Source organism: Leopardus geoffroyi, chromosome B3 (assembly GCF_018350155.1).
Source record: "Leopardus geoffroyi isolate Oge1 chromosome B3, O.geoffroyi_Oge1_pat1.0, whole genome shotgun sequence".
Taxonomy (NCBI): Eukaryota; Metazoa; Chordata; class Mammalia; order Carnivora; family Felidae; genus Leopardus; species Leopardus geoffroyi.
In genome coordinates, this window is record NC_059337.1 from 31,488,567 (window position 1) to 31,514,896 (window position 26,330).

The 26,330-nt window shown below is 51.7% G+C and overlaps 1 protein-coding gene across 2 annotated transcripts; it reads left to right on the forward strand.

Annotated features, from left to right (window-relative positions):
• The first annotated feature begins 1,850 nt into the window (after positions 1-1,850).
• SCAMP2 (secretory carrier membrane protein 2) lies at positions 1,851-26,030 on the forward strand. 2 transcript variants are annotated; one of them, XM_045449070.1, is made up of 10 exons: positions 1,851-2,029; positions 15,195-15,263; positions 15,696-15,794; positions 16,368-16,496; positions 17,628-17,745; positions 18,303-18,431; positions 19,108-19,267; positions 20,334-20,435; positions 24,164-24,284; positions 24,475-26,030. In XM_045449070.1, exons 1-10 carry the CDS (start codon positions 1,973-1,975, stop codon positions 24,607-24,609), a joined length of 1,119 nt encoding a protein of 372 aa, XP_045305026.1. In that variant the 5' UTR covers positions 1,851-1,972; the 3' UTR covers positions 24,610-26,030. The 2 variants fall into 2 exon arrangements, with proteins under 2 accessions (XP_045305026.1, XP_045305025.1); XM_045449069.1 differs by lacking the exon at positions 16,368-16,496 and having other exon boundaries at positions 1,852-2,029.
• Positions 26,031-26,330: the final 300 nt, after the last annotated feature.

Here is a 26,330-nt window from a genome sequence, read left to right on the forward strand (position 1 = left end):
CACCAAGAACTTGGGCCTTTATGGAAAATAAGTGAATGACTTTAAGCAGAAACGTTTATAATAATATATTGTTTTAGAGGAATATTTGTATAATAATATTTTGTTTGTTTATTTATTTATTTATTTATAATAAAGAGATAGAGCATGAGTAGGGGGAGGAGCAGAGAAAGAGGAAGACAGAATTCAAAGCAGGTTCCAGGCTCTGTGCTGTCAGCAGAGCCTGATGCAGGGCTCGAACTCACGAACTTCAAGATCATGACCTGAGCTGAAGTCCAACACTTAACTGACGGAGCCACCCAGGTGCCCCTATTTTGTCCCCTTTAAAGAGATCTCGGGTAACAACATGAACAACAGTAGACCAATTAGCAGCCCTGTACCAGTCCAGGGGAAGGAATGACAGTGGCTGGATTTGGTAGCAGCAAAGATGAACAAAGCAGAAAGTGTGAAGAAATAAGGGTAGTGAGAAGTGAATCGGCCATCTCCCCCATGGCTGATGGCTCTATTGCTGAAATTCCTCATTCACTAACACATGCTTGATGCCCTGAGTCAAATCCCAGAGCAGGTCCTAAACCTGTCTCTGGGCTCAGGGATCCTCATCCCTAAAACGATAAAACTTGACAGCAGGGGGCAAGACCTAAAGAGAGTCAGGACTCAGCATGTGTGTGGTGATGAGAGAGATTAAGGCAAGCTGAGAGCAAAGTACAGGCTAATAGCAGCCCCCATCCCCAGGTGGAATATGTGTGCTATTCCTTGGACACTCTTGGCTATCCAAGAATAAAGGAAAGGGGTTTAAGTACTTGCCATGGTGATGTAGGAAACTAAGGCAAATGAAAGATTAAATTCCCTGTATACAGCCCATTGACAAGTCCTTGAAACCAGCAGAGTGACCTCCCTCTAGGAACTCAGCTGCCTTGATGATGACACTTTGCTAGGGGCAAAAGGGAATCTTGGCTTAACATTATCCTGACCACCCCCACCCCCCTCCCTGATCCTGTAAGTCTACTGCTAAAAATTCCTTTGGAAACTTCCTTTCTCAACTCCTCCAAGATATATGCTGGCAACCATATTCCAAGCTTATGGCCCCGTGATACACATCTGAAGGGTCTCATGACTGAGGTTTACTAAACAGTAATAAATAGCGTTTTCCTAACAGCAGCTAGGCCTCAAGATCATAGAAGCCTTGCTTCCAAAATACCTTAGAGACTTTATCCCTAACCCCCTCCGAACCTGAGGGTATATAATCAGTTACCCATCACAACCACAGTGCAGCTCTTTCTGCCCACGGGCCTTGTCTGGTGCTTTAATAAAATCACCTTTTGCACCAAATTCTTTCTTGGCCGTCAGCTCTGAACCCCTCCTCACCCCAAAACCCCATCATGTGGGATAGCTGCATGGTTGGTTCTTCCGAAAAAAATCCCCTCTGCCCTGCTGGGTCCTACCCCAACTCCTCTCCTAGCTCGACTAAGTCCTCTCGGGTCAGAAATTCCGTTCCCCACTCCGGCCAAAATAGGCTCGTTCTCCTGTCTGGGCCAGTTGGACTTCCCAAACTTGCCCTCCAGGGAAATGAAGGGGTTAAGTTTCCGGCTCCACTTAACAGTTTACTTGGGAATTTTCCAAGACAAATTTGGAAGCAATCAGACCGAGAGGCTGTTGAGAACAGGCTGCTGGGAAGGGTTCCGACCCCGCCTTCCGCTCTCTCGTGCCTCTGAGCCACCCAGACCCTTGAGGCACAGGTATACGAAAGGAGCGCCTGGAAACGGAATGCCCACCCGCCGCTCTGTAGTGGGCTCGGCAGGAGGGCGGGGCGGACCTCTGTGACGTCAGGACCACGCCCCTCCGGGAGGGTGCTGCGCCTGCGTAAGAACGGCTGCTTCGCTCCCGGAAGTGGTGGGTTGGCACGGAGAGCGCCGCTGGGTCTGGGTGCCCGGAGGCCGAAGCACTCGCGGAGCTCGCCGGTCAGTCCCCGACCGCCATGTCGTCCTTCGATACCAACCCCTTCGCAGACCCAGTGGACGTAAACCCCTTCCAGGTAGAGCCCCCAACTCACTTCTCCCCGGTGCCAAAGGCCACCGCCCGGGCCCCTCGCTGGAGCAGAGAGACGTGGCGTAGGAGACGGCCTGTCTGCCCAATGGGAGAATGGGCTCTGAGGGCTGGCCTTTCGTAGTGTCTGGGGGGCGGGACTAGCAGCAGGTGGAACTGCAGAGGGGCGGGACGCTGTAGCCTGGGAAGAAGTGGTAGGACCCTCTAGCTCCCCGGATGTAGCTAGCCCCTTTGGCCGGACATTGCTGGGGAAGCCTACGGTCGGGGAGAGAAGCGACTTCACCTGTGTGGGAAGTGTGGCTACTACATCCCGCAGTCTTGGGGAGACACCTGCTTTGAGTCACGTTAGGAGAGGGGTGACAACAACATAATGAAGAGGTAGAAGCCTCTAGTGGGACAGAGAAATGTGGGAACATGCCACGTTCCACTCTCCCCCCCACTCTCGGAACAGCCAAACTAGCCTACAAGGTATAGGAGACCCACCGAGATTTGCTAGGAAAGGAAGGTTGGAAGAGGGTGTGGAGATAACCGACGCACGCTGAAATACGGACTTGAAAAGAATTCCATACTTTGGCCATGGGTCTATTTTGGACTGGGATTTGGCTAGACAGGAGAGAGAGCCCAGGTTAGGGAGGGAGGAAAAGTGAGGGGGCTCTGAGGGTCTTGAAACACAAGGAATGTTGGTCTGATGGACGCGTGTGTTGGCTGGGGAGTTGAGATGTGCTGACCTTTGAGCTGGCTTGACCTTTTGAACAAAGGATAGCTGAAGAAGTCTTCCTACTTAAAGCGGAAAACTTTCTGCCTCTGAGCTAGGATACAGGGGTAATCCAGGGGTAATCTTTTGCACAGTGACAGGCTGGGGCTCCTGTTAACTCCAAATCTCCTGTGCCTCCTTTTCATGTCTGCTCAAAACCGGTTCTAGAGAAGCTTAATTGTGCTGACTGGTGATTTATGAGCCCTGAGGTTTCTGCTCTGTCAGTATGTTACTAGGCACATTAACTCATCTTGCTTGTGCTTTATCTGGTCATTGGCAGCTGCAGAGTTTCCTGCAGGTGTGGGGAAAGTACTTTGAGGGATCTTTCCTGCGACTCACAGCATGAGGTTTCTCCCCTTGAATTCCTTCAAGGTCGGTGCAAAGACAAAGGAGACTAGAAGGGAATAATTGTACACTCTCGGGAGTGAACGTTTTATGTTTCTTTCTTGGTCTCAAGGTACTTAGTCAAAGGGAGCCCTCAAAGCAAATTTTGGTAGCTTGGTCTTTGTAACATCCTGAACATTCCTCTTACAACTTAATGCTTCTTGACAGACCTTTGCAAGGACGTTGTCTCTTATGTAATTCAGTCATCTCTATTAGTTAAGTAAAGAAAAAAGCATTTGCATTTTTTTTCCCCTGCCAGTGTCATCTGGTAACAGTTTGGTTTAATTACAGAACTGCTGTATGACGCTGGGATCTAGTAGTCTTAAAATTTTTTTTTAATCTTTATTTATTTTTGAGAGAGAGACAGAGGGTGAGCAGGGGAGGAACAGAGAGAGAAGGAAACACAGAATCCGAAGCAGGCTCCAGGCTTTGACCTGTCAGCACAGAGCCCGACGCGGGGCTCGAACCCACGAACTGCGAGATCATGACCTGAGCCGAAGTGGGATGCTTAACCGACTGAGCCACCCAGGCACCCCATTTAAAAAAAAAAATTTTTTTTTTTAATCTTTATTTATTTATTTATTTTTAAATTTTAAAAAATTTTTTTTTTCAACGTTTATTTATTTTTGGGACAGAGAGAGACAGAGCATGAACGGGGGAGGGGCAGAGAGAGAGGGAGACACAGAATCGGAAACAGGCTCCAGGCTCTGAGCCATCAGCCCAGAGCCCGACACGGGGCTCGAACTCACGGACCGCGAGATCGTGACCTGGCTGAAGTCGGACGCTTAACCGACTGCGCCACCCAGGCGCCCCTTTTTTAATCTTTATTTTTGAGAGAGAGACACAGCATGAGCAGGGGAGGAGCAGAGAGAGTGGGATCTAGTAGTCTTTTGGAGTGTGTTCTGTGTAATGATTTGCTTTTTTTTCCCCCTCCCCTGTCAGAATTGGAAATAAAATGTCTGCTGCTGTCTGCCAGAGGCAGTCAGCCATCCAGAGATGCGGAAAGCTTGTCTCCAGTGCTAGCAGTGGGCGAGATAGTTGGCCCGAGTGCTGCCCAAGATTAATAGCAGCTTGAAAGTCTTAGTCTTAAACCACATCTCCAGCCCCAGGAATGATTGTGCAAACTGTGGTAGAAGTAACTTCTGCATTCACCGAGACAGTCTGTCCATCAGGCAGCCCCAGGATATGACAGGACAGGAAGCAGCTGTGGTCCTGTAAAGAACAACATCTGGTGGGGGAATCCTGTGTGGGAAGACAAGAGCTGGCTGGCTGGGACTCTTGCTCCTCCTTACCCTGGGCCGTGTTTTTCCTCTTGGTGCACAGTTCTTCGGGGAGAAGGAACTTTGGACGTGATGCGCCCCCCCCCCCCCCCCAAGCTCTTTCGCCTGGAGAGCCGCCCTCCCTTTTTGTGATGCTGGTGTCTGCTTTCCTGACTGCCAGGGCTGGGACATGGGAAGGGTGCAGCCCTTGGGTGACTGGGTGTGAGCCCAGCTTCATTTACCCAGGGTGTTAGCACAGAGCTCAGGAGAAAACAAGGGGAGAGGCAGCAGACTCAGAAACTGTCACACCTAGCCAGCTTTCAGAGCAGAGTCATGCTTTCCATCACTCTGTGGTGGTTCATGACAGTGTAGTGTTCAGGGTCCATGGTGGAGTATTGGAGCTGGGAACATCCTCAGGAATCTATTCTAACCCCTCGGTTTAGAGAGGAGGAAACCAGGAACCCAGTGAGGATGGTACCTGCCAGAGTCACCAGCTAATTTGCAGTGGGAAGAGGCCTAGATCGGGGTCTCATTCTCAGGACCTTGCTGTTTTAAAGGTTTTTGAAGTTCAAATATTGGTCTTAAACTGTGTTGGGGTTATTTAGGCCAGCTTCGTCATCACTGTCCCCATTCTTGAAATGAGAGTACTGGTAGGGGTGATTAGTACTAGCCAAGTGAGTTTTACCATTTGCTAATTAGTATTAGCTATGCAAGTTTTTTTCCTCAGTGTGTGGGGCTGGGATAATACAGATTATACTGTGCTTTTTGAGATAGTACTTTATTTTTTACAAGTTTGAGAGAGAGAGAGCTCATGCTTGTGCGTGCAAGCAGGGGAGGGGCAGAGAGAGAGGGAGAGAGAATCCCAAGCAAGTCTCAATCCCACGAACCATGAGATCATGACCTGAGCTGAAACCAAGAGTTGGACGCCTAATCGAGTGAGCCACCCAGGCGCCCCAGGATAGTACTTTATAGCAGTTATGTTCTGAGTAATAACCAGTCCTGAAAGGTGCTCAGGGTTATGTGGTCAAACAATTTTGGGAATCACTATTTTTTTCTTAAAGATTGGCAAGACTTGTTTGTTAAAGGCTCTGAGCAATCCTGCAATAAAGACATTTGCTCAACTTTTTTTTAATTAAAAATTTTTTTTTGTTTCATTTATTTATTTTTGAGAGACAGAGAGAGCCCAAGTGGGGAGGGGCAGAGAGAAGGAGACAGAATCCAAAGCAAGCTCCAGGCTCTGAGCTGTCAGCACAGAGCCAGGCGTGGGGCTCGAACCCACAAACTGTGAGATCATGACCTGAGCCGAAGTCAGATGCCCAACCGACTGAGCCACCCAGGCACCCCTAGTACAACTTGATCTGACCCAGAATTTCTCAGTTATCCAACCATGGAATCCTTTTTCTGCTAACTCCTGTGATATGCCCTGCAACTTCTGGTGTGCCTTTAAATTGACTCCTTTACCCTTGTTTTTTATCCACCTCCTACTTCCACCCGCCTCCCCGACCTGCAATGTGGGTGTGGGCTTATATGACCTCTTCTCTGCGTGGAGTTATACTTGAGATTCTTAGCAAACTTCCTGCAAAGCAAGAGCTGTGAATGCAAAGTTGTCATGAGAGTGCAGCAGAGGTTTTACCAAACTTCCAGGCGGAAGCAGGAAACTGCAAGCCAAGTGTTGCCGATTTCACAACCTCCCCCTGGCACTCCCTAATTCCTGTGCTTATTATGGTGCATCTGCTTTGTACTCTCTGGATCTTCAGGTCCTACTATGGACCGATTCCAGCATGTCTGATCCCAGAAATTTCTCAGGCAGTCTTGTCAGGTGGTGAAGAGGTAGAGGGCTAAAGGTGGGCATCGTGCCCATTTGAGTTTTCAGCGCTTAGCTAACAGGTCACCCAGGCCAGTGCTGGGGCTGCTTTCCTACTGGGCATTTCTTCAAGGCGGGGGGGGGGGGGGGGGGGGCGGTGTGAACTAGCTGGTGGTGCTGAACAGAGAAGGCCTTTCAGTGCCATGAGTTGCCAGATCGCAGAATATCACTTTCACACGTTGCCTCCTTGCAGTTAAAAGATAATCTCGGTGGTGTGGCTGCTTCCCGAGGATTTAAAACTTTTCTCTCCTGTGGGAGGAGAAAGTGGTGGCAGAAACGTGATTTGGGTGTCAACAAAGTTCCCTGCACAGACACTTCCCAGAGAGGGTGGGCTCCAGCTTGACTGTAGCTTTGGGAATTCTTACAGCCAGCAGATGGACCTGTTAGAACTTTCCTGTGGAACAGGAGCATTGTCTCAAGAAATTTGAAAATGGTGAAGTTCATATAGTTTGAGTCCAGACAGCTGCCAGGTCCGGGGGGGTGGGGGTGAGGGTAAAGAGGATGGGAGTTATCTCCCTGCCTTTATGGGTGGCACCTGGAGCCAGGCTGGGTGATTCAAAAGCACTTGGCCAGAGACACAGCTGGACTTTAACCCTACAATTCTGTTAAGTTTTCTTTGGAGCTACTTGGAGTAGGATAATCCTGTGTTCAGAGAAATGGTAATATTTAACCAGGACAAACAAGGGGTCCTTGCCACTCTTTCAGAGAAGAGTGCTAGTGCACATTACCAAGGTGTGACCCGCCCAGCATTGCTCCTTTGAGGTGCCTACACATTTATGCACATCACTGAGCTCCTGCTGCTCCAAGGGCCCGTGCAGGAGATTGAGGTAAATGAGCACACAGCTTGCCAGAGCTTCTGATCTGGCAGGAGAGCCAAGAAATGCTAGCTATTCAATGATAACACACCGTGGGTATGATGAAGGCATTCGAAACTTGGCAGAAGGAACTATGAGGGATCTGAGGAGGAAGAGCAGAGTCCTTTGGTAGAAAGGCTCAGGCCGAGAGCGGATGGGAAGAGAGGGTAATTCATATTTCAGGTGACAGAGCACCAAGAAGCGAAAGGCACTTGTGCATACTGTGGCCCCGCAGCCCCAGGCGCCTCCTCCCTCTTAGAGCCTGCCACCTCTCTGGCCACTGGCCTGGGACACGTCTGCTGCTTGTGGCACACTCGCTTGCCTGGCAGTCTTTCCTGTAGTTCTCTCTGCCCTCAGCCTCTTTAACACTGGGGCGCTCACCTCCTTCCACCCGTTTTGAGGCTGTGAAGGCTGCAGTTCTGTCCTTTGACTTTGTTCTCACTGTATACCTCTCTGAGTAAGGTCTTCCATTTACACTATAGCCAAGGCGCACAGTGGTCCCATACAGACCAGGTTCGGCCACTGGCCGCTGACAGAATCCAGAGGCAGAGAGACGAGCAGTGGTGGAACAAGAAAGGAGTTTTATTTCAGCGAGGCCAACACTGGGAAGACGGCGGACTAGCGGCTCAGACTGTCTCCAAAGTGCCGAAAATACTTCAGGTTTATATAAGGAAAATGTGGGACAGTGGTGGGTGTGTACATGTAGGTGGGCAGTGAAGGTCAAGTCGAGCGTAGTCTTGGAGTCAGTCAGGTGTGGGGCCTTGCTGGCTCAGGGCAGTTCTTGTTGCTTGAGGGGGTAATTTCAGTTCCCTGTTCTCATCAGGGGATGCTCTGCCCTTAGGGTCTTCAGCCTGAGCGTAGAGACCAACTGGAAAGAAGAACCCAACTAGAAAGCGTGAGGTCACAATGGAGGCGACTGAAGTCTTTCACTGCGGCTTCAGAATAGCATCCACATCCCAGCGATCCCAGATCTAGAGCTGCTCTAGGAGCTCCTGGCTGGCTCCGTTAGTAGGGCATGCAACCCTTTTCTTTTTTTTTTTAAGAACATGCAATTCTTTTTTTTTTTTTTTGTTTATTTATTTATTTTGAGAGAGGGAGAGACAGCACACACATGAGCAAGCAAGCATGAGCAGGGGCGGGGCAAAGAGAGAGAGAGAGAGAGAGAGAGAGAGAGAGAGAGAGAGAGAGAGAATCCTAAGCAGGCACCTCACTGTCAGCGCAGGGCCTGACTTGGGGCTCGATCTCAGAAACCATGAGATCATGACCTGAGCTGAAATCGAGAGTTAGATGCTTAACCAACTAAGCCACACAGGTGCCTTGAAACTCTTGCTCTCAGGGTCGTGAGTTGAAGTCCCACTTGGGCATGGAGCCTACTTTAAAAAAACAAACATGGGGCACCTGCTTTCACACACCCGCTCCCGAAAAGCCTGTTCCTCTCCCGTGATCACTGATCTTGCTCAGGGGTGGCACTGTTCCCCGGTCACCCAAGTTAGCCACTGAGTTCCTCAACTTCCCTTCCCCTCCCCCTTTCTTGCCCTAGAGAGTGGCTGAGCCCGTGGCATCTACCTGAGCAGGGCCTCTGGAGTCTGTCGCCTCTTCTCCACCCCCAGTTATGCTTTTAGTTCAGTCCTCACCATCACCCCTGTGGACTGTGGCCCCGGCCAGTCCTCCCTCCCCTCTCATTGTGCTCTCCTCACTGTGGCAGAGATGACAGTCTCTAGTTGTCCTCCACTGCTCATGGGTGGAGTCCAAACTCCTGCTGTCTGCCTGAACCCTTTGTTCAGGCTGGTTCCTTGGCACTCCTGGCTTCTGTCTCTCTTCACTGCACGGCCCCCGGAACCTTCTGTATAGAGGCCACTTTTCAGCAACAGACCTCAGTGGTGGAAACCTGAGTAAGGTAAAAGGGCCCAGAGTGACCACTGGGCTGTATGCAAACAGGCTCATTAGGCAACCCACCTCAAAATAGCCATTAGTGCTGGCTGACCAATGGACTACTGACAATTGGCTACAGGTACTGAAAAGGAAAATTTTGTGCATTCCCATACCTCCTCACCTCCCCCCATAACTCCAGCCCCCCAGCACTGCCTCTTGACAGTCTCTCCTTTGCTGTCCTGCCCACTGCTCCCTTGCAGTGTTTTCAATAAACTTCTGTGTCCTTTGTCCTCCTGTCTTGGGTGAATTCCGGCCTCCACCCTATTGAGTCGCCCCACATCCTGTGCCCTGAACACATAGAGGTGTGTTTGCCTTTGCACATGTTGCTTTTTTTTTTTTTTTAATGTTTATTCATTTATTTTGAGAGAAAGCACAAGCAGGTGAGGGGCAGAGAGGAGAGCCAGAATCTCAAGCAGGTTCTGTGTCATCAGTGCAGAGCCCAGTGTGGGGCTTGAACCCACAAACTGTAAGATCATGACCTGAGCCGGGTGCTTAACTGACTGAGGCACCCAGGCGCCCCGCAGTGCTGCTCTTGCCTCCCTCCTTAGTTCTTGCTAAACTTTTGTCCTCTCTCAAGATCCAACTCAGGTGCCATCTCCGTGAAGCCTACCCTGACTCCCAGACAGCTTAGTCCCTCCCTCCTCTGTGAAGCCCTCCCATCGGCCCTGGCCCTGCACTAGTCACGTGCTGTCACTTCCTGCCCTGGCTTCTTGTTCTCTGTACTGTCCACTTCTTGAGGGCAGGAACCAAGGCTTTTTGGTCAGGGTCCTAGCCCCGCACTTGGCGTGGGACGGTTCGCCTAGGGAGTAAACGAAGGTGGAAGGAGATGACAAGTGTCTCAGTTTGACCAAGGACCGGCTGCCGCCAGGGGTGCTGGCACCAGGTCCGGGAGGGCCTCGGGCGCCAGGCCAGGTGGGTCAGCCTCACTTTTCTGGGCCACTGTGTCCATCACTGCTGTGGCAAGGAGAGAGGCCTGGGTGCACATTGCTCATTTGATGGGTCCTCAGGCTCTTTTTAAAAATGTGTGGGTATGTGTGCTTTTAAGGTAAAAATAACATCACATTGTGGAAAATTCAGAAGACAAAATAGATCATTTGTATTTCTGCCAGTCTTTTGCAACCATTGTTGTTCTGATGTGTTTTCCTGCCAGTCTCTTTTCACATGAATGCTTTTGACAAAATTGTTATGTGGTATTCATATAACAAAGTCTTTTCCATATTGCTGCTCTATGTTTATAGCTGTGATTATTTATTTATTTTAAAAATAAAGTTTATTTATTTATTTGGAGAGGGGTGGTAGGGGCAGAGAGAGAATCCCAAGCAAGCCCATTCTGTCAGCACAGAGCCCGATGTGGGGCTTGAACTCACAAACTGAGAGATTATGACCTTAGCCAAAACTGAGAGTTGGACGACTAACCAACTGAGCCATGCAGGTGCCCCATAGCTGTGATTTTTAATGGCTGTTCAGGCCATTGAGGCGATGTGTACCAAAACATTCTTGTGCTCACTGTCGTTGGACAGTTAAGTCATTTCCTGATTTTTTTCCTCCTATTGTAAGCACTGGTGCAATAAATCTCTTTGCAGGTACAGATTTTTACATATTTGTGTCATATTTCCTTAGGATGGATTTTCAGGTAAGAGAGTACTGAGGTTATCTGTGGCTCTTTTTTTTTTTTTTTTTTTTCAACGTTTATTTATTTTCGGGACAGAGAGAGACAGAGCATGAACGGGGGAGGGTCAGAGAGAGAGGGAAGCACAGAATCGGAAACAGGCTCCAGGCTCTGAGCCATCAGCCCAGAGCCTGACGCGGGGCTCGAACTCACGGACCGCGAGATCGTGACCTGGCTGAAGTCGGACGCTTAACCGACTGCGCCACCCAGGCGCCCCTATCTGTGGCTCTTTTTACTTGGGACCCAGCCACTTGGTTGAGGGATGATTGCCCTTTTTTGTCCTATGACACACAGCCTTGTCTCCAAAGCAAATAGGACTTCCCAAGAGTTCCAAAGTATTGGTGACTCTGCCTCCCAGAGAGAATGGCTGAGTTTTTTTAGCTCATGAGGTATTTATTTAATGTGTTTATTTGGAGCCTGAAATAAACCCCACACTGGGAGCTTGGGTGGAGTGTAGGAGGCGAAAGCAAGAAAGAGTCACAGCTCAAGCACAGCCGACACCTGTGACATGGAAAGTGATTGCCAAACTGGAAACGAATGTGTTTTTCAAGGCGCTTCCCGGCAGAGCTCCAGCGCCTGCCTCTTTTCCTCTGGGTCCTCACACCCCAGCCACACGAAGGGTTCCCCTGCCCCAGCGGTGGTGAGCCTCTCCTCCGCTCCCCGGCCTCCCTTCCCCTCTTTTTCACTCTGCCCTGGGCTCTTGTACTATGTGCACGTGTCTCTGCAACAGTCATCCGCTCCAGAAGGTCAAGAGCTGCATCCTGTTGATCTTGGTTTGTCACTCACACTGTTTGTGACTCTTCCCAGAATGAAAAGAACCGAGTGCAGGAGCATTTTCTTTGTTATATATTCAGTAAAGGGCATTAGCCAGGCTCAGTCCTTTGTGTACCAGGGGGGTTTTGGGTTACCTCTCTGTAGGTGAAACTTAGCTCTCGCCATCCTTTGAAATGACTACTTGACCCACTTCCGAGCCAGCTGATGCTTAGTGGGAAAGAAGCTTGCTGCTGTTGACTCGTTACTTGTGACTCAGAGTAGAAGCTGAGGGTCTTCATTCAGACCAGTCAGTGTGGTCCTTAGTGCAAGACTCGCTGCATGTCTCCTAACACAGGTGTTCACCCAAGGACTTCCCTGAAGTCCAGGAATAAAAAACTGAGCAGAAGTAGTTGTCTTGGTCACTCATGGTGTCCCGTCAGTGTTCCTCAGGAGGGGGCTTCGCTCATTCAACCACACATTGAGCACCTTCCGTTTGTCAAGTGCCCCAGGCTTTGGGGGTACGCTGCTGAACAGGGTAGATCCTCACCTTGCCCTCTCAAGTTTACCGCTCGTGTCCCTGGATACAGACAACTTGAATTCAGAATCTGGCTCAGCCACCATCCCTGGGATCTTGGACAAGCCACTTCCCCTCTCTGAGGCGGGGCTTTCTCCAGCTGCAAACTAAAAAGGCATCCCTCACGGGGTGGTCATGAGGTTGAATGAGGGGACACCTCAGCTGAGCCACAGGGTTCAGAAGCTGGTTGAAGTGACGATTTATCTCTGTTCTTTCAAGGATGGAATAGAACCAGGATTATTCTAGATGCACAGGAGAGAAGTCATTTCAGACAGTGGATGCCTTAGGGCACTGGGCCTTAATTCTTTTGAAGAACCAGGTTGAGGAAAGCTGGTAGAACCTTCTTTTCTGACAACTCGACACAGTGGCCGGTTCTGGGGTGACTAGAACTTCAAAATCGCATCATTGTATAAGGACACTCAGTAAATGTCAGCTCCCTTCCTCTTTCACCAGGCCTGAGCTTCTCATCTTTCAGAAAGCACCCAGGTCTCCCAGAATGTTCCAGGACCGTCTTCCGAGGCAGGGTGCTTGTGGGCCCTGGGGCTACCACAGTGATGCAGGTACCCTCCAGCTTTGGGGCAGTACCACCCAGAGAAAGTAGAGGAGAGCATGTGGCACATACTGTCAAATACTGTTTGACCTTCTGCTCTGCATCGGCCCTTCCCCAAGCACTAGGAGCCAGAAGTATGAACTTGAGAGAGAAGCATCTGGCTGTGGAGGTTACAGCATGCTGGTGGAGACAGTATTTGTTTATGGCAAGTCTGGTGAGGGGTAAAGGACCAAGCTTTAAGACTTTAGAAAAAGGAGAGATCACTATGGACAGAGTAGTCAGCTTGCCCACCCCCAGAATCCTCTTCTGGCTGACCTTGGTAAAGAAAATGACATCTCTGCATGGGTCTGAAGGTTGCCTGTTAAACGCACGCACCTCAGCCAGACATGTGGGTCAGCGCCCGAAACAGCTACCAGAGCCACCCCTCTGTCTTCTGTCCTGTGACACACACTCAGGTAACCAGTTCCTTGCATGGTGGATCTGATTTCAGTGACTTCAGCTCACTCACTGTGCTGTAGCTTGGTGTTTGCTGAGTCAGAAAGGGGAATGGAACCTGAGCTCCCGATCTTCCTTGCAGAAAGTCAGCCCAGTAATTCTGGGAGAAATCATTCAGCCAATAAATAACCTCAAGGCCAGTTCCTCCATCTCAGGTGGCCTTCTGAACCTCGCCTTGTCCCTTTATCCAAGTTTCAGGGGCCACCGGGCAGGAATGCTGTCTAGCAGAATGGACATAGCCACATTGTCTCCTTGCAGAGGAAATTGGGTGGGGGTCCAGAGATGAGGTACGTCTAGAGAGAAGTGAGTTGGGGCTCTGGGCCCAGGGGCCAGACAGCCACAGTCTCACTCTTCAGGAACTGGAGACCCAGGTGGGAAGATGAGAGTTAGTATGTGTGAAAAACATCAGAGAACACGCTCACTGCTGACATTCTGTGAATGTACAGAAGAGGGAGCCAGCCATCTTGAGACCTAGGACAAGTACGGCACCACAGTAGGATCTGTTTCCACATCTAAAGAATTGAGGGGGTTGTTCCCTGAGGGTCTGTCTAATGTTAATATTGTGTTTGAGAATCCAGTCTGTGGATTCTTGGTGGAGGTGAGGCCAGGACAGCAGGATGGGAGCCTGTGGACCGGAAGTGAGGGATGGGGGTTAGGTACACAGAGCGGGGCCTAGGGGAGGCCTTGTAACGTGGGCCTTGGCAGAGTCCAGCCGTGGTGTGCCCAGCCTTCACAGCTGCTCCTCCCAGAGCCCAGGCATTGCTGTGGAGCTGGACTTGAGCCCCATATCTATTACGTACAGGGAAGGGGAAAGGATGATGGAGTGCTGGGAGGGGGTGAGATGAGGCCAAGTGGCCCCAGGCCATCAGGGAGGTGCTCGGTGGAGGAGATGACAGGAAGTGTTGTGCAGGCCCTAGGCGGGAGGGCTGGCCTTGGAAGAGGTCAGATGGAGAAGGGAAAATTGAAAAGTCAGGGAAAGACTACGTTCTGAAGGACATTTTTGCATTTTCTTGAGGGGAAAAAAAAATGAACCCAAAAACATTCTCTCCGCTTTTCATCTGAGCCCTTCATGCCTCTGTTCTTAGCAAGTGTGCCTGATTTAACAAAATCAGTACTGGCAGCCCACAGTGTGTTTTTGTTCCAGAACCTTAAACCGTCCTTTAAAAAATAAGAGGAGAGGGTGCCTGAGTGGCTCAGTCAGTTAAGTGTCCGACTCTTGATTTCGGTTTAGTTCATGATCTCATGGTTTGTGAGTTTGAGCCCCATGTCAGGCTCTGCACTAACAGTGCAGAGCCTGCTTGGGATTCTCTCTCTCTGCCTCTCCCTGTGTGTGCGGGCACAAGCCCACTCTCTCTGTCTCTCCCCCTCTTAAAATAAATAAATGAGCTTAAAAAAAAAACAATAAGGGGCACCTGAGTGGCTCAGTCAGTTAAGTGTCCAACTTTGGCTCAGGTCATGATATTGTAGTGTGCAAGTTCGAGCCCCTTATTGGGCTCTGCATTGCTGGTGCAGAGCTTGCTTGGGATTCTCTTTCTCCCTCTCTCTCTCTCTGCTCCTTCCCCACTTGCGTGCTGTCCCTCTCTCTCAAAATAAATAAATAAACTTTTTAAAATAAATAGGAATAAATGCTTTCTGTAAAATAATAAAACAGTACAGCAAGGTTATAAATTAAAAAGTGAGTATTCCTACCACACACTCCCTCCCCCCCAAACTACTCAGTCCCTGGAGGTAAATACTGTAAACTCTTTTGAATCTGTAAAGGGCACTAACAAGGACATGGTAGTGTCTGTTTTGAGGTCTCAGAATGTAAAGCTTGCTCTAGGTCTCTTCTGGGAAGTCATTGGGGCTGAACTCCTTTCCCAGAAAGGGTGAGGAGGTTGCAGCTCTGGTGTGGCAGGGGCTGGGCAGAGGAGCCTTTCTGGAGAGGTTTTCAGGCCACCAGGAAGGGCCTCACCTCAGCCCCGTATCCCTGAGGCCTGCTGGCCTGGGAGGGGCCAAGAGATGGTTCTCTCTTCTCCCCAGTGGCTCATGGCTGTTTTTGTTTGTTTTGCTTTTTACCTTTGCAGGATCCCTCTGTGACCCAGCTGACCAATGCCCCGCAAGGTGGCCTGGCTGAATTCAACCCCTTCTCCGAGGTTGGTGAGCATGCCCTCTTTCTGAGTCCCTGGGTCCCCTGGGTGCTGCCAGGTTTCTGAGGCAAGGAGCCTTGGCAGAGGCAGAGACAGCTCTGAGAAACTGCAGTCCTAACGTGAACTTGGGGTGGGGATAAGGATGAAGAAGTCAGCAGTTCTCCCCTTGGGATTTGTCATCTGGGCCCCTCCCTGAAGAGGACAGGACAGTGCTGGGGAGCTGTGGCTCCAGCAAGGCCAGGGAGGCCAGGTGAAGCATCACATTGCCCAGAGCCTGAGGCTCAAAGGCTAAGAATCTGCAGAGCCAGGCGGAGGCCTGCCCCAGAGGGAATGTCCCTCACAGGCAGGGGCACAGCACTCACCCCGCTGTGGGTCTGCCCCCGTGTGGCCAACTAGTGGAGCCCTACTCATCTGCCTCCTTTGGTGTGTCCCACGCAGACAAATGCAGCGACAACAGTTCCTGTCACACAGCTCCCTGGGCCCTCGCAGCCGGCGGTTCTCCAGCCCTCAGTGGAACCAACCCAGCCAACCCCCCAGGTACTGTTGACAAAAATCCCTTTGCCTCTTCTTTCCTGAGAGGGTAGCACCAGTAGCTGAGCCCTGAGATTGGGGGAGGAGGTGGACAGAGGGCCTTAATTCCTGGCTGCCCTTTAAGGGCCCTTTTGATAATCTCTTTGGAGCTGGTCACTTGCACATGGAGGGTCTGCTCAGCCAGCCTATATCCTCACCCCCACCCCATTACCACCACCAAGCAATAACCAGGCTAGGGTCGTTGGTGCCTTCAGAGAGAGCATTTGCCTCTGTTGTGCCATTCCAGATCCTCGTGGGGCCTTTGGTTTGTCCTCTCTTACTCAGGGCCCCGAATCAATCGATCTATCCATCCATTCATCCATTCTCCTGTCCTCCCTCCCTCTGTCTCTCTGTCTCTCTTTTCTTTTTTTAGCCTCTTTTATTTCTGCCTTCCTTCCTATTTTCCTTTGTCCCTTCACCAAATACCGTGAATCTTGTCTGCTTTGTGTCTGACACTCGACTCCCCATCACCTCGCCGTCCTGCCCCGTGCGCCTCACCACCCCAGTGAGCGTGACCCACAGTGGAGTTGTATGTTGCAGCTCCTGCGTAGACAGGCCAGCAGGTTCCTGCCTACCAGATTCCTGGCAGTGAGCGAGCTCTCAGAGAGGCAGATGCTACTAGGAGGAGATAGTATTCTCAGAGACAGCTACATGCAAAAGCTTCCAAAGGTAGGCGAAGTGTAGATGAGCATGAGGGAGGGCAAGGCCGAAGCCGGGCTTTGGGCTCTCGTGGGCCCCAAGAGGTTCTCGCCTTCTGACCAGACTTGGGAGGGAAGGCTGAGATGTTCAGCATGGTCCAGGATGGTCCATTCTGGTCCTGCTTTGGCCCCCAGTGCCTGAAATTGACCTGCTAAAGTCAGCCTTGGCTTTTTGGAGAACGCCTTTTGGAGAGAGTGAGAGAGCGAGTGTGTGTGTGTGCACATGCGCGCGTGCACGCGCGCACACATATATACACATATGTCTGGCTTACCGTTCTGCGAGGTGATTGGTCTGATACCTGTTTCCTAAAACGACTGTAGACTTCGGGAATAACCAGGCCCCAACAGCTGTAGCCCCTGGAAGGAGTGGGGCCCTGGGCTGAAACGCCAGGGCCAGCTCTGCTCGGCCTCACGTTCCCTAGGTGCCTCACTCAGAGGCTCTTTCTGGACAGGGGATGAAGCTTGGACTCCACATATCATCAAAGCCGGGCAGAGCAGGGCCAAGCCTAGGGGGCTGCGCTGGGGTGTAGCCGGTCACATTTTCAGGTGGACCTCAAGGGGTCAGCTCCTGGGGGTGGGGTGGGGTGGTACTTAAATATGGATCCATGAGGCTCCAGGTGCACGTGATCTGTCCTCACGTGTCCCCTCCGCACTCACTGCTAGCAGGTTGCACTGTTTCCCCTGCGCACACGCACCCTCCAGGCTCTTCAGATGAGGTGCAGCTCTCTGGGTTTCTGGCTACAGCTTAGTCTCTTGTGATGCCATTTTCCCTTCGCTGTTAGCCCAGAGGTCAGTGTAACTGAACTTTGCCTGCATTCCAGAATGGGGGAATGTTCTCTCGTCTCCAGCTCAGGGGTCTCTCCTTCATCTCTGATCCCAGATTAAGGCTGGTTAATGGCTAAGGGGACAGAGGTGGTGTCGAGGCAGTAGGAGACAGGTCACCTTGGCCTGTCTGTGGTGGTCTCTGGTACCCAAGACAGCATGGAGCTGGGACTGTCTCTCCCTGCATGGGGCAAGGCCCTTCTGACTTTCTGCTCACGCTGACGACTGACATTGCCCCTCTGTCTCCCGTGTCTGGCTGCTCCACTTCTGTGCCCCCCAGGCCGTGGCCTCCGCAGCCCAGGCGAGCCTGCTCCGGCAGCAGGAAGAACTGGACAGGAAAGCAGCCGAGCTGGAGCGCAAGGAGCGGGAGCTACAGAACACTGTGGCCAACTTACATGGTAAGGGAGGCTGCCTGCCGGGCCCTGGGCTGCCAGGCCTGGCACGGGAGGTCTTCCTGAGCCTGCTTGTCCTGGGGCAGCCCTGGACCCCTGTTGGGCTTTTGATCATCTTAGAGCAGCCCTGGTGCTAGTGCCAGGCAGGGCAGGGAGATGGAGGCCAGGAGACCTGCAGTGTGGACCTAGCGGGTGTGGATTATTTCTGCACTCCTTCCCAGCCCTGAAATTTTTGCTGAAGTAGGGACACTGGTCCTGCGATTCCCCTTCATCTTCACGAAGATGACCCCTTGTGCTTATGGGTTGGTTGTTCATAACAATAATCACATAGGCCATTTTGCTCTGTTCGTCAGTGCATTTGGGATCTCTTAACCTTGGAGCAGGCTTGTGTGTGTTCATGTCCCATCACCCTTTTCCCATCCCACTCCCTACCCATGGAGACCCTGAGCCCCACTTGCCGGTGCCCTTCTGGAGCCCTGGTTTGGCCCGTAAACTGCTGGAGTGTGCACCCCGCCATGCTGCTGTGGAGGCTGGGCCTCACCTGGTCGCGTCTTTCTACACAGTGAGAGAGAACAACTGGCCGCCCCTGCCCTTCTGGTGCCCTGTCAAGCCCTGCTTCTATCAGGATTTCTCGGTAGAAATCCCTGCTGACTACCAGCGGATATGCAAGATGCTCTACTATCTCTGGATGTGTGAGTCCCGCCCCGGCCCTCTTGAGCTTACAGGTGAAATGGGGTGTGACTCCAGGGCCCTTTCTGTGCTCTGGCTGCTCCTCCCGCAGACTCCAGCCTTCCTCAGCGCTGGGCCGGGATAGAAGGTACCTTCTGCCCCCCTAATTGGCCCTCCACAGTCTACTCCCTGTGCTGGGAACCTCCCCAGAAGGGCCAGTTCACACCATGGATCACGTAGAGTGAGACTAATGGGAGGCTTCAGAGTTCCTGTGGGGCTCGTTGCATTGAAAGGCCACCCTTAGGTGAAGGCCTCCCTCTACACAAGTAGCCCAGCTACTCCCTGTAGCTCCAGTGTGGGCCATCTAGGGACAGGGACAGGAGTCTCCAAGGGCTTCTTTCCCTCAAGGATCAGCCCTTGAGTCTGCACCTTCCCTTCACTGCCACTCCCCACCCCCATCATATATCTGGGCCGTCCCTTCACCTCTTAGGAACGTGGTTTGGTCCCTGGTTTTGCTGCCCCAGAAAATCAGGATCTGGGAGCTCACTGCACCTAGGTGCAGACGAAGGTCCTGTAGTATTTCTGCAGCTCCCCTCAGTGTATGGACCTCACGTCCTCCCAGGGGGTGGTTCACCATGCCTGGGAATCCTTCAGTCACCTTGGCACGAGCCCATATCTCTCTCTCCTCCCCCTCCCCAGTGCACTCGGTGACTCTGTTTCTGAACCTGCTTGCCTGCCTGGCCTGGTTCTTAGTTGACAGCACCAACGGAGTGAACTTTGGCCTTTCGATCCTGTGGTTTATCATCTTCACCCCCTGTGCCTTCCTGTGTTGGTACCGACCCATCTATAAAGCCTTCAGGTGAGTGGGGCTTGGACAAGGGGTCAGTGTATGACTGGCATCCCAGGTAGCAGGCCAAGGGCCTTAAGCCCAGGGGCCCCATCCTAGTCTTAGAGCAGAATAGGTTGGTGGGGAAATCCACTTTCCCATTCCCACCCACAGTGAGAGCAGACACGGATCAGGAGCCATTTTCCTAAGTTGTTATGCCTGGGGTCTGCTCTGGACACTGTCCTTGGGTTAGGCATGGGAGATCTAGGGAGGGGTCTGCAGCTCTTCCCTGTGTTCTCACTGCTCCCATTCTGTCTGGTGCATTAGGATTTCAGATGCTGGGTAGAGGGAGGGGCTGCTCAACCCCCTTCTGAAGCATTAGCTACTCTCAGAAAGTCTGACTTTGATAAGCTCTCCATGGCTTATCACTCCAAGCTCTCTTGAGCCTGCTGAGTGCCAAAGCAGTTGACCTAGAATAAATACTGTGGACCTGAGTGGAGCTACCTCACAGACCCCTAGGGCTTGTGCAGTTGTGCCTCGGAGTTGATGCTTTCAGGCCTGGGAGCCCAGCAGGCTCCGGGAAGTTGGGGGGCAATGGCTGAACCCTCCCATGTACTCTGCAGAGGAGACCTGCGGCCTCAATCTATTCTAGCCCTCAAGGACATGGAGCTGGAGGTCTGGTCTAGGGTTCTGTGCTCCCCAAATACCTTTTCTTCCACCCAGGCCTACAGTTTTATTATTAGATATTTATACCTTTGGCTTAGATTTCCTTGCCTTCTATGAAATGCAAACACATACACCAGGAAATGGACTGTTAGGCTCTTTATATTGTTTTTTTGAGTGAGCAACTTTATTAGCTCTTTGAGTAAGGGGTCAAGCATTGACCCCTTAAACTGGAAGGCAAGGAGGGGCAAGCCTGTTTTGATTACGGTTGTGGGTGTCTGTGTCCCTATGGACAATGTGGCTGGTCCCCTGGAGCTGTCTGTGCTCCCATCCTGCCTCCTGGCTCCTAATGAGGACCGATGCCATGCCAAGTGAGGAACCTGAGGAATGAGCCCCAAGCCCTCTTGTGACTTCGGATTTCCCCCTCTCTCCACAGGTCTGACAACTCTTTCAGCTTCTTTGTATTCTTCTTCGTATTTTTTTGTCAAATAGGGATCTACATCATCCAACTGGTTGGCATCCCTGGCCTGGGGGACAGGTGAGACCTGGGGCAGCACGATGGAATTACGTTTTAGAGGTGGCTTGGCCTCTCTCCCTCTGCTGTCCTCATTCCCAGAGGGCCCTCGCAGATGACCCGTCTTCTACCCTAGCTGGGAGAGGGGTTGGGTGGACTTGCATCTGCCTCCGTGCACCGCCCCCAGTTCTTCACCGCTCACCAGCTCACTGCCTTGCCTCATCCACCACTTTCTGGGGCGTTGTAAATGGACTTGCCCTGAATCCTTAGGCTACCTGGCCTAAGTCCTATGGAGGACTGCATTTATTCCTTTTCTCCGGCCACGCCCTCCCAGAGGCTAGGGCTACTTCTCCAGGCCCCAGACAAGCTCTTGGATTTGGGCAGCTGCTGACAGATGCCCTGGCTTTTGCAGACTCTGTGCTGTGACTTTTCCCAGAAGCCCTGTAATGTCAGGAGATGGAGCCCTAGCCTCTCTCCTGGATTGCCTCCTTCTTGCTTTGAGCATATAACTGGCTTGAGTTTCCTGGGCGCTGTAGTCCTCAGTTCAGAATTAGCCTTAGAAAGAAAACCTGATGGCTGATGTTTTTCTTTCCGCCCCAGTGCACAGGGAACATCACAGAAAGGTCAGGCTGACGCTTGGCTGAAAGCCTGGGCCTGGAAGGGCTGCACTATTTTGGTCCCCTCCCTCCAGTGCGGCTGATCCAGAGAGGAGGGAGGGGCTGACTCACCTTGCACTCCGAGCACGTCCCCGCTGCCCTCCCACCACCCCTCTTCCCTCTCACCTTGCTGTTTCTTTTTTAAAAAAAAAAATTTTTTTTTAACGTTTATTTATTTTTTAAGAGACAGAAAGAGAGCGTGAGCAGGGGAGGGACAGAGAGAGAGGGAGTCACAGAGTCCAAAGGAGGCTCCAGGCTCTGAGCTGCCAGCACAGAGTCCGACCTGGGGCTCGAATTCAATAATGGTGAGATCATGACCTGAGCTGAAGTTGGATGCTTAACTGAGCCACCCGGGTGCCCCTCACCTTGCTATTTCTAATCTGGCCCCTTTCTCTTTGATTGGTGACCCGGTTTCATTACTCACTACTCTTAGTGAGATCCTGGAAGACAGGCTGTGGCCTAACTGCTGTTTGCTTCTGGACTCGGAGTCAGAAGCCTTGAGTTCTGGTCCGGACTCCCCTCCGCCGCCCCCCTGCCCCCATGACCTGCCTGGGCTTCCCTCTCGAGCCCTGCAGCCCCCAGTTTCCCAGTGCCTTCCTCACCTCACCTCCGGCCCCCCACAGCTGGGTGGATAGTAATCCTCCTTTCTTGTTACTGATTGTGAAATACCCATAACATTTGTTTTATTTACTACTTAAACCGTCTTAAAGCAGAACATTCAGTGGTGTGTAGTAGATCCACAGTGTTGTGCAGCCCTCACTACTGTCTAGTTCCAGGACGTTTGTTATCACCCCAAAGGAAACACTATACATAATCCCTCCTTCCCCGAGCCCCTGGCAGCTGTTAAGCTGCTGTCTGTCTCTGGATCAGCCTATTCTGGACATTTCATATAAATGGAACCATACAGTAGGTGGCTTTTTGTGTCTGGCTTCTCTCAGCATAATGTTTTGGTTTTTTTTTTTAATTTTTTTTAATGTTTATTTTTGAGACAGAGAGAGACAGAGCATGAATGGGGGAGGGGCAGAGAGAGAGGGAGACACAGAATCTGAAACAGGCTCCAGGCTCCGAGCGGTCAGCACAGAGCCCGATGCGGGGCTCGAACCCACGGACCGCGAGATCGTGACCTGAGCCGAGGTCGGACGCTTAACCGACTGAGCCACCCAGGAGCCCCTCAGCATAATGTTTTTAAGGCTCATGTTGTAACATGGATTAGTACTTCATCCCTTTTTATGGCTGAATCTTATCCCATCCATCTGCTTATCCACTCATCAATTGATAGACCCTGGGTTTTTTTCCACCTTTTTGCTGTTGTGAATACTGCTGCTGTGAACGTTTTTGTACGAGTTGTTGAACACCTATTTTCAGTTCTTTTGGGTATGTACATAGGAGTGGAATTGCGGGGTCAGATGGAAGTCTGTACCATTCCACTGGCGGTGTGTGAGGGCTCTGGTTTTTCCACATTCTCACCAACTCTGGTTTGGTTTGTTTTTTTTCCCAGCCTAGAGGTAAGATACCTCACCGTTTTTTGTTTTGTTTTGTTTTTGTTTTGTTTTTAAACTTTAACATTTATTTTTGAGAGAGACAGCACGGGTGGGGGAGGGGCAGAGAGAGGGCGACATGGAATCCGAAGCAGGCTCCAGGCTCTGAGCTGTCAGCACGGAGCCCAACACAGGGCTCAAACCCATGGACCTTGAGACCATGACGTGAGCCGAAGTTGGCACTTAACCAACTGAGCCACCCAGGCACCCCCCTCCCTGTTTTTTGATTGACATTTCCTGAATGACTAATGATGTTGGCCATTTGTGTATCTTTGGAGAAATGTCTATTCAAATCTTTCTCTAGTAATTGGGTTGTCTTTTTGTTGTTGAGTTCTTTATATATTCTGGATACCAGCTCCCTATCAGATATGTAGTGAACACATTTTCTCCCCCCTGTGTATTATTTTTTTCATTCTTGTGATAGTGTCCTTTGATGCACAAAGTTTTTTGTTTTTAAAAAAAAATTTTTTTTTTTTACACTTATTTTTGAGAGACAGAGAGCATGAGCGGGGAGGGCAGAGACAGAGGGAGACACAGAATCTGAAGCAGGCTCCAGGCTCTGAACTGTCAGCACAGAGCCTGATGCGGGGCTGGAACTCACCATGAGGTCATGACCTAAGCCGAAGTTGGACGCTCAACGCACTGAGCCACCCAGGCTCCCCTTTTGTTTGTTTTTTAAAGTTCATTTATTTTGAGAGAGAGAGGGAGCCGGGAAGGGGCAGAGAGAGGGAGAGACAGAATCTCAAGCAGGTTCTGCACCGCCAACACAGAGCCCAACGCAGGGCTCAAACTTCTGAATCATGAGATCGTGACCTGAGTCAAGACCAAGAATCAGCCGCTTAACCGACTGAGCCACCCAGGCGCCCCAGGTCTCTGATCCATCTGGAGTTAATTTTTGTGTATGGTTGAAGGGAAGGACCAGCTTCATTGTTTTCCATGTGGATTCTTTCCCCATTTACTGGTCTTGGCATCCCTGTCAAAAGTCAGTTGATGATAGAAGTATCGGTTTGTTTCTGGACTCTCAGTTCTATTCCATTGATCTGTATGTCTGTCCTTATGCCGTACTGTACTATTTTGAGAACTGTGGCTTTGTGGTAAGTTCTTATTTAATTCAGGCAGTGTGAGGATATCCCCTTTTATAGATAAGGACACTGGGGCCAGGAAGGTGATGCTGGAGGCAGAGGGGCTGCCCTGGGCCCCAGCAGGAGGAGCTGAGGTGACAGGATGGATGCGATGGCTTGGCCAGTGGTCCTCCTTCCCAGAGGGGGGTCCTTGGAAGCAAGCAGCCAGGCTTTCCATGCCCCTAGAAGAGCAGGAAAAGGCCCTCCCCCATGCTACTCCTGACTGTGAGGGCCGTGTGGGGCCCTTCCCTTCAGCCTTCACAGAGGCCTGGCCTCTCCCAGGCCAAGGGCTCGTGGCCCCCTGGGCTCTGTGCTGGAGGGAGGTGCCTGGGTGGTGGCTGGTCAGCATACAGCGGCCACCTAGAGAAGAACACCTCACAGGGACCTCTGGGGCCCATTCCCACTGTGTCCCTTCTGGCTGCCTCCTCCCTTTGCAGTGGTTGGATCGCAGCCCTGTCTACACTGAAGAAAGACCACTTGGCTGTGTCAATCATCATGATGGTGGTGGCTGGCTTCTTCACCCTATGTGCCGTGCTCTCACTCTTCCTTCTGAAGCGGGTGAGTGCTGGGTGCTGGCCCAACAGCAGCCCAAGGAAGCTGGCACCTCTCTCTTGCCTTTGCCTCGAGCCCATCACTAGAACATTTGGGCTTCCCGAGTCCCAGAGGTCCAGCGGCTGTCACCAAGGCTCTGGATGGGAGGTCAGGTGGGACCCCAGGGCAGCCTTCTCACCCCAGCCTCTTTCCCCAGGTGCACTCCCTATACCGCCGGACGGGGGCCAGCTTCCAGCAGGCCCAGGAGGAGTTTTCCCAGGGCATCTTCAGCAACAGGACCTTCCGCAGCGCTGCCTCAAATGCTGCCCGAGGAGCCTTCCAGGGGAACTAGTCCCCCTGACTGTCCTTCCTCTGCCCCAGCCTTTTCTCTTGCCTGCCTTCTAGCTGCACTTTCCGTGGGTGCCTTAAACAGTGGTTATGCCCAGCACAGACCGGGGGAGGGTCTTGCCGGAGTTCTTCCTCCTTCCTCAGCAACCAGCTCTCCGTTCTGCCCGAGAAGGGGAGGGAGGGACAGGGACTTATTTTTTACATAACAGGAAAAAAAAACACACAAAAAACCAAAACAGTCTTTCCTTCTCTGGTGGTGGTGTGGTAGGATTCAAAGCTGTGGGACTGAAGTTCACTGCCCCGTACCCACATACACATGCACATACACGTACGTACTTGGGATCAGCAGCTGACCTGGGCCCATCCCAGGTGGAGTCTTACTTCTCCAGGGTCCTGGGACTTCACTTCTCCGCTAGCAGGCCTGGCCCAAATATGGCTCCACACACAAAGCCTGTGGCTTCCACAGTCCTCCCTTTCCTTCCCTCCCAGGCTGGGGTAGTCTCCCAAGGGCTGCCCTTTAGGTGAACTGCAGTCCAGGTGGATGGCAGGCTCTGTTCCCCAGAGCACTCTGGGGTGGTCTCTGAGCTTCCAGAGCCTCTGGCGTAGTCGCCCCAGGCTCTTCCCTGCCTTAACGTTTCTTACAGATTCATAGACTTTTAGTGCCCCCTGCACCTTCCTGGTATGGGCAGCGCCTGTGCCCTCTGGGGCCCTCTCTGAGCTCTTCCCTTTTTAGACTTACTGAATGTGCAATGGGATTGTTGGGATTTGGGAGTGGGGTGGGGAGGGATAAAAGACATTGACCCCAAGTTGTCTTGCCCAGCCTTTGGCAGTTTTCTAGGAGGGTGGAGTCTGGTTTTCCTGGTGTGGTTTGGCCGTTTGTTTGATTTCCTCTCCTCCTGAGGGATAGCAGCCCTTTACCGTGGCCTCAGATTCTGCCCCACTCTGCCTTCCACTATCAGCAATAAGTCGTCTGTATGACTCTTAGGGAGGGCAGGAAGAATCAGTCCAGAACTGTACCCCTTCATGCTGGACTGATGAGCCATTTTTTCTGAGGGTTCCAGGCTCCATACCCTGAGTAGAACCCAGGTCACCTTTCACTGTTCCTGGGGATTCCTCAGGTGTGTCAGTGTGATGGGCACCCGGGAGTTCCCAGGTAAAACCTGTACCCTGTCCTCCAAAGGCTGTAGGGGTGGGTGTGTGGACTGAGGGGACCTCTCAAAGAGCTGGCCAATTGCCTGCCTCTGGGACCTGGATCCTACCCCGAGGCAGCCTGCAGACCGCCAGCTCACCAGCCCCAGAGCCACTGAATGACCGTGGCAGTGACCAAGGTTTTGTAAACTTCCTGGTGTTTTTTTTTTTCATGTATAAATGTATATGTTATGTCTCAATTTTTGTGCTTTAAATAAAAATGACATTTTCAGACAACCCTGGTCCTAATGTCTTGTGGACTTCGGAGGATGGGGGTGGCCTACGGACCCTGAACGGAGCTGCTCCAGTGATGAGGGGACAGTTAAGATTCTGCGATTCTGCATCTGGCCACCCTGTTCTGGCTGGTCTAGGAGGGGCCAAACCCCTTCCTGAGACTATTGGTCTCTTCCAAAGGCACCTTCTTGTCCCAGTACCTCTAGTTCAGAGCTGTTGGTCTAGGTCGGAGGGGGACCCTCTGGAGCCTCTTTGACTTAACCCCCACTCCACACACCTCAGCCTGGCGCCTCCCCTGTTGCC